At 38.0% G+C, this 12,985-nt stretch overlaps 2 protein-coding genes across 7 annotated transcripts in view; both read left to right on the forward strand.

The window, feature by feature from the left end:
• LOC109194483 (titin) overlaps window positions 1-12,985 on the forward strand; it is a 722,900-nt gene that overhangs the window by 203,453 nt on the left and 506,462 nt on the right. The gene's annotated exons all lie outside the window — the stretch shown is intronic.
• LOC102081169 (uncharacterized) overlaps window positions 1-12,985 on the forward strand; it is a 151,558-nt gene that overhangs the window by 105,861 nt on the left and 32,712 nt on the right. The window contains exons 1-10 of one of the 6 annotated variants that reach the window (XM_025905695.1): window positions 7,953-7,981; window positions 8,127-8,246; window positions 8,383-8,398; window positions 8,478-8,569; window positions 8,970-9,020; window positions 9,128-9,190; window positions 9,289-9,348; window positions 9,705-9,767; window positions 9,983-10,045; window positions 10,157-10,480. The exons of 1 other annotated variant lie outside the window; for it this stretch is intronic. In XM_025905695.1, coding sequence (XP_025761480.1) covers window positions 7,969-7,981; window positions 8,127-8,246; window positions 8,383-8,398; window positions 8,478-8,569; window positions 8,970-9,020; window positions 9,128-9,190; window positions 9,289-9,348; window positions 9,705-9,767; window positions 9,983-10,045; window positions 10,157-10,164 — 549 coding nt within the window. In that variant the 5' untranslated portion in view covers window positions 7,953-7,968 and the 3' untranslated portion in view covers window positions 10,165-10,480. 4 more of the 6 variants (XM_025905693.1, XM_025905692.1, XM_025905691.1 and 1 more) reach the window with 4 other exon arrangements.

The raw sequence follows: 12,985 nt of genomic DNA on the forward strand, positions 1-12,985 counted from the left end.
AACTAGCCAATCACAAAGTAACCACACCTTAAAGAATTCACTGCTCTGTTGATGAGGTCCACCTAGACAGGCTATGGAGAGACAGACAACCATTCATGTTCACTTTCAGACCTACAGACAATCACCTGAGTCAATAGTTAACATAATAATATATGACTTCAGACTGTGGGGGGAAGCCAGAGTACCTGGAGAGAACCCAGACAGGTAGAGGGAGAACATGCAAACTTAACACAAAAAGCCCAGCTGGTGGATTCAAACCCACAACCTTCTTCCTGTGAGGCAACAGTATGAACCACTGTATCTATGTGCCACCTTTCTACTTCTGGTTTAATGTCTGTGCAGGTTCTCAGTCATCCAGCTCATGGTAGTCTAAGAAGTTTGGAAAGAAAGTAACTAAACGTCTTTAACTTTCCTGAAGATGTGTCACCTCTCATCTAAGAGGCTTCTTCACGTCTAAAAGCAAACAATAGAGAGTCTCAGGTATTTGAACCTCAGTAAGGGTTTTACCTTAAGCGGGTCATAGACCCACAATTAATCACGTGATTCATCACATGAGCCAAGCTGTGAAAAAAAGTGTGGGTTATTATTACAGACCTAAAAGGTTTTGGACTTAAAAAACACATTCATGGATCAAACCTAATCAGTGCTCTGTGTATGGCTTATTTAGTGAGTCAAAAATACACAATAGTGGCCGTACAGATGAAAGTTTTAAGTTTGGTGCTGCCATCATGGATTGCTAACTCACAGTATGTGTGTCTGCTCAGACTTTCTAAGCAGTAAATGTGAGTTGAGGGACGTTCCACAAAAAAAACAAAAAAAAAAAACATCTTTGGTAATTCAGACTTTCCCACTTCTGGGAAAATCTGAATGAGATCGTGGTGTTCGACAGTAATATCCCTCGTGTCCAACTTTGTGCTGCTTTGGGTCCGTTTGCTAGCTCCTCCTGTGATTATGTCATTAACTTGGGTGTATTTCTGGATAGCTCGCTTAAACTTGAAAAGCAAGTGTCTGCTGTAGGGAGATCTAGCTTCCACCAACTGCGCCTTATCTCTAAGGCTAGGCATTATGTTCCGCATGAGGACCTGGAGAAGCTTATTCGCGCTTCTGTGATTTCCAGGTTGGATTATTACAATTCCCTGTACTTCGGTCTTCACTCTTCTCTTCTACTTAGACTGCAATTTGGTGGCCCACCTCCTGACTGGTACCAGGAAATTCTCCTTTATTACTCTTGTTCTAGCTGGCTTGCACTGGCTGCCCATTAAGTACTGTAATTTAAAATATTGCTGCTTACTCTTAAAACTATTAATAAGTTAGCGCCGAGTTATCTTAGTGAACTCTGCTACTCAACTACTTCTGGTGCAACCTAGATCTCGGCTGAAGTCTCGGGTTGACTGTGCGTTTGCTCTGGCTGCCCCGGTACTGTGGAATAACCTCCCTCTTGCTATCCGCACCTCTGATTCTATTACATTGTTTAAATCACGACTAAAGACCCACTTATTCAACTTGCCTTTCCTTTTAGTTAATATTTGACTTATGATTTTATATTATGTACTTTTATGGTTATTTTAATTCCTTGTTTGATATGTATCTGCTGCTTCTCCTATGTATCAGTGACAGTAAATCGCTTGCATACATAGTACTTGCTTTGGTTCTATTACTTTTTACCTTTCTTTTGTTCTCTATGTTTACCTGTTAAGCACCTTGGTATTCCCTTTGTTTTTAAGTGTGCTTTATAAATAAAGTTTATTAGTATTATTATTATCTCTTTTATTCATAAATTATCGCCGGAGATTTGGGGTGAGAATGCAGTGAGAGCTTGCCTTACCCCATCATGTGACCTATTGAGGTGATCTGAGGAAAGATGCTAGTTTGGGTTGATTTGCCTGGGAAGAGATCTCACAACTGCATTGTAGGTGACTGACAGCTGATGCCATAATCCACCACCTGTGGTCAATGATGGTCATTCACAGTGGACATAGATGGCCTCTTTCACTCCTCTTTCAAACCATCAGTCTTGTCTGTTCAAAATGTGAACACTGGCACCTTCAAATGAGTGATATTTGATATGATATTGGGAGCAGATGAAACCAAATTAAATATTTTGAGATCATTGTCTGTGCATAATCCTGGAGAGTGAGTGAGTGTGGTGGCCTGAAACTGAGAACAATACATTTTGGGAAGACAGCATTCATGTATGACACAATAAATGTCTGTGGATGTTCACAAACATTGGCTGATAAGATGACTGAAGATAAAATATTCCAACATTATGATGATCCACAGCACACTGCACACATCACATAAAAGTCTCTGAGAATAAAACATAATTATGAGCTGGTAAAATATGTCACCTGACCTGAAACAACAGAAGGTAAGAAGAAAACACAAGAAGCAAGCCTGCATGTTTGCAGTGGACAGGAAATGTGAACACGTCACACAACTGCTGTGGTCAAAGCTACAGGAGCTGTTTGAGGTTTGTATAAAAGGAAAGGAAGCACAGAGAGGCCACAGTCAGAAGAAACACTCTGGTCTTATCTGTATTAAATGCAGCTTCTCTTTTTATTATTGATGTAAAGTCAAAGTGTTTGAGATCAGCTGAGGATCAGAGTGCAGCAGGGCTGGATGTGAGGATGGGGCACTCTTTGCTCTGCATGACGGGCTTATTGTGTAAGTACATTTGTGACATTGTTTGAATGGCACTGATTAATGAAAGTGTTTCTCATGTGTGAGAATTAGAGTGTATCACTGGTTTGAAGTGTTTATCTGAGAGTTTGAACAAAGCATATTTGTGATGTTTCTGATAGTTACAGACAAATGTTGGCTGGTTCCTTGGTTCAGTTTAGTCTGGAGTATCGTGTTGGATACACCGCTGCTTGTTGCACTTGACTCACTGCCACTGTGTAAAGTTCATATAATCATGTTTTTTCTAATGTGTTACTAGATTATAGTTTATTTGCATAGAAATATTGTGATGAGCAGTAACTGTGTCATGTGAAAATTAATCTTTAAAAAACACTTTAGTTTTCTGCCAGTTTGATCCTGATGATGTTTAATCTTTACTTTAGTGCTCGGTACTCTCTTCTATGTTAATGCTGAAGGTGAGAAATGTTTCTTTTTCCTTTCTTCACATTTATCAAATATGAATAATTTTGCTCTGATATTTGATATTTCATGCTCTGTTTTAATTCGCAGCTTTTCTCTCTGTTTGTGCATCATTTTATTTAAGATTTAAATCAGTTTATTAACAATTAAATCCTGCAGTTTCAATTTGTCTGATTACAAATTCATATTTCTATCAGATTTTTTCTTGTTTTAATATTTTTTAAACACACAGGAAGTAACAAGGTCACACTAACAGTTCAGCTCTGTGCAGTCACTCTGTTGTTTTACTCATAATATTAATTAACTGCTTTAATTTGTTTCATGAAAACATCTTATTATTTTCAAGTTCAAATGTCACCAGGATGCAGTAAATCTTTTGACTCTTAACAGCAGCAATAAAAATCAGGACAGCTTCAAAATGACTTTATGCTTCCATCAATCTCTAACTTGATGTGTTTATGTGAACAGTTCCCAATAAGCCCACCGTGATCCTCGAACCATCCTGGCCTCAGATATACAGCAGTGAGACAGTCACTGTCAGATGTGAAGGAAGTCAGTCAGTGTTTGTATGGAGAGAAGACGAGTTAATCAGACCATCAACATCTGAATACAGAATCAGCAGAGCTACTGAGTCTGACAGTGGAGGATACAGCTGCTGCACCATGAGTCTTTCAGTGTGCAGTGACATCATCACACTGACTGTATCGTGTAAGTTTGACACATTTCATTCAGTCATATTGTTCTTTGTTTTAGTTTTGTAACAAAATCGTGGAAAATCATAAAAAATGTAAAACATAGATGTAATTATTTCTGTTTCCTCAGTACCTTCACATGTGTAGTTTCCACCACTGCAGCTCTGAATTATGACACAGTTATTTTGTTTTTATAATTTATTTGAAGTTGTTGAACAAACATGATCTATAAATACAGAATGAGCAGAGCTGCTGTCTGACGATGGAAAATACAGATGCTGAAAAAAGAAAAAGCTGATCATCAACAGAGAAGAGTTCTGTTATCACATCACAGCCCTGGTTGGAGTCGGGGATAGCATACAGTATGAAAAACATCTGTGTAAATTATGGTGACTGATAAATGCTGCTGACTGTCCACTGGTTATGCATCTTTATGCATATATATTTATGTGATCAAGCTGGCTAACAGTTAGCTCAGATACCTGTGCTGTCCTCATGTGTGCTGCTGCCAGTTGTTGATTCTCATCAAATTTGATTTGAAGAAATTTTTTTTTCTTGTGCTGTTGGTGCCTGTTTGTAACAAGTGTGATGATCACACTGAGATCAGGGACCGACCTACCTGAGAAACCTGAGATCTATTATTGAACTCCATCTATCTTCTTAACCCATCATCCAGGGTTGAGACCTATTAAGCACTTATTGAATTAAAAAAAAATATATAAATTGTATTTTTTTAAATGACTACTAAGTTTTTATGTTTCAATCTTTATTTGTTATATAACAAAGTTTTTCCCGAAGCAACTGACAGTCTGATGTTTGTCTTTCCTGTAACTACAACAGCAAGTAAACCCAGAGCCACACTGACAGCACAAAGTTCAGTCATACCAGCAGGGGGCAGTGTGACACTGAGCTGCTCTGTGGAGGGCTCTGCTGGCTGGAAGTTTGACTGGTTCAGACGTGATTCAGTCTCTTCTAAAGCTCAGCTCATGAGAGGAAATGAAGCAAACAGAGTTATTAGTGTCTCACAAGGAGGTCTGTACCACTGCAGAGGAGGGAGAGGAGATCCAGTTTACTACACAGAGGACAGCAGTGACGTCACAGTTATGGAGACTTGTGAGATTAATTATTTTATTTCTGCCAGAGTAAGAGGTCATAATGTGTTTTGTGCTAACAACTTTATTCAACAACTGCAAGTTTATTAACCCTTAAATGGGGAAATTCTTGAGTTTTCCGTTCATTGGAGAGGTGTGAAATCGACAAATGGAAGACATTTCTCAACCTTATTTTTGACCTTTATGTTTCTATTTGTCTCTAACTGGATATTTTCCTGTGAACAGTTCCCAGTAAGCCCACTGTGACCCTGCAGCCATCCTGGACTCAGATATACAGCGGTGAGACAGTCACTGTCAGATGTGAGATTCAGGGAGGTGAAGGAGCTCAGTGGACGTATGAATGGAGAGCAGCCAAGTTAAACACACCTCCAACATCCAATGAATACAGAATCATCAGAGCTACTGAGTCTGACAGTGGAGGATACAGCTGCCGGGGCAGAAGGGACTATTTCTTCTCAGAGTGGAGTGATATCATCACACTGACTGTATCATGTAAGATCTTCATCCAGAGTATCTAAATAAGGAAAAAGCACTTCTTCTTTCTTACAGCTTTATAACTGTCTTTCATGTTGGTCAGTAAAATGTTTAGTTTTTATTCCAACAACAAAAACCTGAACAGCAGCTTTTTATTCACAGTGAAGAGAACAAAACATATGAGAGTAACTTCTCTGCTGTGCAGCTCTAATACATGAAAGATGAAATGCAGAACAAATGCTGACTCTGTCTCAGCTGCTCCACCACATCCACTAAGAAACATTAAATCCACTGATTGTTCCTCATGTGTGTTTTTAACTTAGAAATGCAGCAAATTAAATCTGAAAGATTAGTGTTGTATTTGTGTGATAGTTGTACAGTTTGTTGTAGCTTCACCATTAAAGTTATGTGATATTTATTATTTACATATTTCCACCAAGTTATTTCAACTGGTTTGATTCAGTCATTGACTTTTGTTCTTTTTCTAAACTGAACTGCAGATAAACCAAAGGCCAAACTGAGAGCTGATAACACAGCTGTTCCAGTAGGGGGCAGTGTGACCCTGACCTGCTCTGTGAACCCATCATCATCATCTGGATGGAAATACTACTGGTACAGAGATGAGAAATCCTCTGAAGCCCTGACCACACAAGATGCAGTTTTCCACTCAAATGGACAAATCAGTGTCTCACAGGAAGGACTCTACAGGTGCAGAGGAGGAAGAGGAAACCCAGTTTACTACACAGAGGACAGCCAGTCAGTCAGGATTGGGAAAACTGGTCAGTTTAACATAAAATCAGATAAACTCCTGATTAAGGAGGAAGATGAAGAACAAAAGGCATTAACATTTTTGACATTCATGTGTTTTTATTGTACTTTCTTGAACAGTAACAGCCTCAAACAGGCCTGTTGTGACTCTGTATCCAAACTGGTCTGAGATATACAGAGGAGAGACGATCACTGTCAGATGTGAGATCCATGGAGGAGACACTGAGTGGGATTATGAGTGGGAAACAAACAGCAGGATAAAAGCTCCAAATCAAAATGAATACAGGATTAGATCTGCTTCATCATCCAACAGTGGAAACTATCGCTGTAAGGGCAGAATGAAAAGTTCACAGCATAAAACAACAGAGTGGAGTGATTCAGTCACACTGACAGTTTCTGACAGTAAGTAGAGTCATAGTTCATTTAACCTGGAAATAGAAACAGTTTGTAAAAATGTGTTTTTATTAGTACATGTTGAGATATTTGACATGTTTAGATAGTCTCACTCTTAAAGTTCATCATAAATATTTGTGAGTCAACATTTTAGTGACATTGAATTCAGAGTTAAGAGACGAAACATTGAGAGAAAATCTTTGTTGAACAGATAAACCCCGTCCTGTCCTCACTGTGTCTCCATCATGGCTGAGTCCTGGAGCCTCAGTAACTCTGAACTGTGAGGTTGAACATCCGTCTGCAGGATGGAGCTTCTACTGGTATAAAGCTGTTCCTGATCTATCAGAGAAATCCTCCAGTTATGAGCTGCTACCTGATGGCAGTGGGACTGCACAGGACTCCTACATCATTCATGGACAGACACACACAGCAGGATATGTGTGCAGAGCTGGAAGAGGAGACCCAGAGTATCACACTGATCACAGTCAACCAAAGTTTGTCTGGTCTGCAGGTCAGTTTGAGGAATTTTAATCTTCATGTTGATGATTTGAAAGTCTGTAAATCTGGCTGCATAACTAGCAGGACTCCTGTGAACCACACAAAAGTCAAACGTATATTTCCACTGTGATATTTTGAATCCTAACATCTGTGAGCTTTGTCTCTTCACTGCATGTTGTTTCCAGATGTTCATTCAGCAGCGTCTCTCACAGTGAGTCCTGACAGAGTGCAACACTTCACCTCTGACTCTGTCTCACTGACCTGTGAGGGAAACTTCACTGAGTGGAGAGTGAGGAAGTTCTCTGAGGACGGCCGACTGTACTCTGACTGTAGGAGAATGACTGGATCCACATGTAACATCAACACATCAAAGTCAGATACTGCAGTGTACTGGTGTGAGTCTGGATCAGGAGAGTTCAGCAGTGCAGTCAACATCACTGTACAGAGTATGTTATTATACATTTACTTCTTGGATTTGAATGATTTAAACAGCACATGAACATTTGTCCCAGCTTTGCTGTATGTGAAGTAATTTATGTGGGAAAAATAAAACACACAGTTTTTAAAAATACAAGATCAGATCTTCATGATGAAAATATTTGTACAATCTGTTCTTATTATTGTTTGTCAGCTTTTTCTAAAAGTGTGCACCAGCTGATGTGACTGAAACAATTGTGTGTGATTGTGTCACAGATGATGGTAATGGTCCTATCCTGGTGAGTCCTGTTCATCCTGTGACTGAGGGAGCTTCTGTTAGTCTGAGCTGCAGTTTGAGAACACAAAAAATACTTTCCAATGTGTTTTTCTATCACAATGACAAACTTATTCAAAATGATCCCCGAGGGGAGCTGAAGATCTCTGCAGTGTCAAAGTCTGATGAAGGTTTCTACAAGTGTCAGTACTCAGGAAGAGAGTCAGCACAGAGCTGGATGTCAGTTAAAGGTGAGCAGGATCAAAACAGTTGATGGATTTTTGTAAATGATTTTTGTTTTAAGGCTTGAAGTCAACTGGCTCTGTTTTCCGAGACCTTTTATGAAATTGTCATGAAATATGAAATATAATTCAACTTTATTGTTATTTGTCACAGTAACTGTATCAGGAGCTGACAGCTCTTCATCTCCTGTGTGGTTGATGGTTGGACTGGTTTGTGGAGTCTCTCTCATTATTATTCTCCTGCTCTTGTTGTATCGCTGCAGACAGTCCAAGTGTAAGAGCCTCTTCTTTTCATTCTGTATGAGAGAGTTTATTTACTACATAGACTTTAATTATTTACACATATATGTGTATTCTGATCGAACAATTTACATCACAAACATGAGTAATAACATTTGTCTCTTTCACAGATTCCTGCTTCACCAGGTTGGTAAAATACTTTTTATTATTATTTTAAACAAACATCAGTTACTTTTGAGTTTATTGTGTTTATTTCATGTTTTAGGTGGATCCAGTCTGAGAGTCACAGTCCGGGCTCCTCCACTAATCATGGAGTCAACCAGAATGAAACTCATGAATACAACTCTCTTCATCCTGGTCAGCACTTAAACCGATCTTTATTATCATTATTAATATTGACTTTTCATTCAGTCTCCATTAACAGGAACATTTCTTAGGTTCAGTTTGTGCTCAGCAGCTTTTCCAAGAACATTTATCAAAATCCAGTTGGACAAACATCCAAATAACCAACTGACTACATGCACAAAAGATCAGAAACAAACAGGATTTTACAACCTGATTGTTTCTTTAACTCGACTGAAAGAATCCACAAATGTTATTGTTTCATATCAGAACAACACAAACAGTAACACCATGATGGGTTCATGCTCTGAAAATATCTGATAGTCCTGGATTTGACTTAAACACAACTAATGAAACTGTTTCTTTGACTGATGACATTAAAATGAAACTCTGACTCTGGTTTCTTTTCATGAAGGTGATGCTAACCTCTATGAATCCATCACACAAGAGGAAGACACTGGAACTGGTACAGTTCATATTTAGAAAAGCTCAGAGCAGCTAGAGATGCAAGAAGCTTTTGATTTGAGGAGACTAACTGCAAGTGATGTGTTTACAAACATGTTTATGTTTCAGGTGCAGATGAACCCCGAGACGTCACATACTCTGTTATTACACTTCAAAACTTTGGAAAGAAGAGTGAGTACACAAAACACTCAGTGTAGAAAAAAATCTGGAAAGTTTTAAAACTCTTTCAGATGTTTTAATTATTTTCATTAATCTGATCATCTTAACAGGGAAGCATCATAAACCAGAGCAGAGTGCTGTTTACTCTGAGGTGAAGACGGGAGCTGCAGGTACAGTCACAACAGTCTCATTCAGTGTTTGTACTTGAATGTGTCATCACATCATTATATTGCAGGTAATTATAGGTCAACATGGAGTTTAGTTATTCACTTACCAAGCTTAGCTACTACATACGACCACTGCACATCAGCAGAGTTGAATCTTATACACATCGAGGGCCGTTCAGAGTTTAGTGTAAGTTTGTCTGCTTCATATACAGAATGATATTGTTATTGTACAGTATGGTATTGTCCATCTATATGTCCCAAAACTAAATAGTTTCTCTCATGTTTTTACTCTGTAGTAATGTTCTTGTCATCATATCTGTGCTGAACAAATGTGTCCTGAGCTCTGACGTCTCTTTTAGAGGACAGTCTGATGTATGCTGAGGTCAAACAGCCCAAAAAAGAAAAAGCCAAGAAAAACAAAGGTGAGCAAAGTCTGCCATCATCTCCACTGAATATTGTTCAACATGTTTATCTGCTCTTACAATGTAAATCTGTTTATATTAATATTTATATTTATGTATTCATTAGTTGGTTAATAAAATCTATCATATTCAATTATCTTTGCATTAGTGGAGACATCCAGTTTCCTCCTGGTTAATGATATTATTGTTTTCAATGATCTTCTCTTCATTCACAGGAAAATCAAGTCCTGCAGCTGATGCAGCAGTTTATTCTGAAGTCACATCAGGAAGCTCTCTCAGTAATTCTGCTGCCATGCAGGCTGATTTATTCTTCACATTATTAAATGTCTTCAGCTCATAATATCTTTACATGTTGGAAATCACTTTGTCTTTTTGTGCTTGTCTTACAGGTCAGTGAGGAGAGCTGTAGCAGCAAAGCCAAGAAGAAGCTTTTTATGAAGCCACTCTTGCTCCTCTGCTCCCCAAATATCAGACATGCTCAGCTTTATGTGCAGTTACAATATTAAATTATAATATCATATAGAGTTAGTACTCTCTTATAGCATAAATCATATTCCTATTTGAAATCTATGCTCTATATAGTCAGCAGTTTTTTTTATATTCATTCTTAAAGCTTTCTTTATATAAAACTTAACTGAATGTTTCCTGTTTCAATATCAGTGAGATCAAAGTGTGAAATATGTGATCTTTAGAAGCTGATAGCTCGAGTTAAAGTCAGCAGTGTTACATTAGGAAGTACTGGTGTGAGCACCAACACATACTTTTACTGTATTTGTTCAAAAATCTACATTATATAAAAATCATCTGATCAGTACTGTACGGATTTGAATGCAAGTATGTCTTGTTTTCTTTTCTTTTTTGTTTTCTTTTCTTTTTTGTTTGTTTGTTTGTTTGTTTGTTTGTTTGTTTGTTTTTTGCTTTATTTTAAACATTTTTATTCATTTCATGCATTTATTCTTATTTATTTCTGTCAGTGCGCCCCAGGGTGGCTGTGGCTACAATGTAGCTTGCCATCACCAGTTTGTGAATGTGTGTGTGAATGGATGACTGGATGTGTAAAGCGCTTTGGGGTCCTTAGGGACTAGTAAAGTGCTATACAAATACAGGCCATTTACCATTTATAGTTAGAAGTATGTCCCCGCCAAATGAACTAAATGAATAAATAACATTCAAACTGATGGTGTGTCATTTACCTGTACCTGTCCCATTGCGTTTAACATAAAATAAAGAAGTCAACAGTTTTTTTTGTAAGTTTCTCCACATGGTGCAAGATAGCGTAGCAGATAGCGTAGCAAGCTACAGAATTAGAAGGTCTGATTTATGTTTATAAATCAAATGAATCCATAAAGAGACACATGTATGGGCAGAACTTTGTGCCATTAGAAAATGAATTTGAAGAAGTTAAATTTGAATCTGAAATACTCAGATTGAATCTGAATTGCTTAAATTGAATAAAAGCTTCTAAAACTGAATTTGAATTAGCCTAATTTGACATCCAGTGTATTGGTTTGAAAATAATCGTCACTAAATTGAAACTGAATTTTTATATTTTTAAAATTAATTAATTTAATTTGAAATTGTATTCCATCCTAAATTTTGCTGTTGAATGCTTTCAGTTTCACGTCTCACCATTCAATTTCAGTTCTACAATTCAGTTTTTGGAGTCATACATCTGGGTCCCAACGAGAAATGTCTTTACATGCACAGACATAATGAAGCCTTTGAACATGTTAAGTTAATAGGTGTTGAAAATAACAAGGCCTGATAAACCACTTCTAGAGGAAGCATCTACAGCTGCAGAGGAAGCATCTGAAACACTCATAAATGAAACTTAATATATGAATGAAGAACACCCAGCAGCTCCTCTCATCTCCACCATGAAGAACATACAAATGGGCACAGTAGAAAACGTTTTTACTGAGTTTCATTTGAAATATGTGAAACCACTGAGAGCAGTGCAGTATTTATGCATCATAATAAAGCTTTTCACTCCGGGGTGGACTGAGAAATTCATTCGGGTCAGGAACTTGTCTCCACCCTCGGTCACTTAGACTAACCATGTTATCTACAACTGTCACCATATCAGGCTTTCACTTTTTTAAAAATAAATCACTTTAATGATTTAAATTTATATTCTGTACTGAAAAAGATTGTACTATTAGTGTTAAAGGTAAAGAGAAGAGTGAAGGAAGTTGGAAGAAGATGGCAGCACTGCATGTACAAGGATGTCAGCTACTGATAAACCCCGAAGAAGAAGAATTCAGGGGTCCAAATTCAGGGGCTGCATCCTTCGGAGGCCACATTTGTAGGCCGATTACGTTACAGCGACGTTACACCCCAAATTCGAAGACTCCTCCAAATGCGTCCTTCATTTCCCCAGATTTGAAGGATGAGTCGGGTGTATCCTTCGTGGCCCAACCTATCCCAGAATTCATAGCGCAGCCAAGCCAATTCCAGTTTCCAACAATAGTGGCAGCTAGTTAGTTTTAATATTACTCTTTCTGGGTCACAAAATAAACTTTTAAGATATTTTCAGGCGAGAATGTAGCTCAAATATCTTCAAATATCTGCTCGGTTTATCAAGACATCACATATTGGCAAAAGCGCTCCGACAATATGGCCGAGTTTATTATTAAACTTTACTGAGACAATCTGCACATTTCATTAAAGTTTAATAAACTATCATCTTGTATTTATTTTTAGTTAGCACATATCTTAAACACTTGAAGCTGTAAGCTAATGATAGTTATATAAGAGCAGATGCATGCTGGTGCAATAAGCTGTACATTTTACGTCCAATGGATGCACGATCTGATTAGTCGATTATCAAAATAATCGTTTGTGGCAGCCCTAGTCTGAAGAAAACAAGAATTGTGTATATTTTTTGATGGGTGTATTTTAAACCTGTAGAGTAGTACAGGCTACAGTGGTGTGACTGTTTGAAAAGTAATATCACACAAAACTGGAAACATGACGATAGAGAACAACTTCTTTGTTCTTCTGAGCGGTCTGTCGTCCTTACACGTCTGTAACAAACTGTCTATTCTGCTTTTTGCCTTTTTATCAGAGGAAACTGAAAACTCTCATGATTCCTGGCTGTGCCTTTGGGTTGAGCCACAAATCTTCTGTTCAGCAGGTTTTTTGTTTTCAGCAAACTTCACACAGCAGAGAGGAAACAAGGAATTCAAAGAGCACAGTGGGAATTTCATAAGCAGCTG

The sequence above is a fragment of the Oreochromis niloticus genome, linkage group LG3 (genome assembly GCF_001858045.2).
Source record: "Oreochromis niloticus isolate F11D_XX linkage group LG3, O_niloticus_UMD_NMBU, whole genome shotgun sequence".
In the NCBI taxonomy this organism is placed as follows: domain Eukaryota; kingdom Metazoa; phylum Chordata; class Actinopteri; order Cichliformes; family Cichlidae; genus Oreochromis; species Oreochromis niloticus.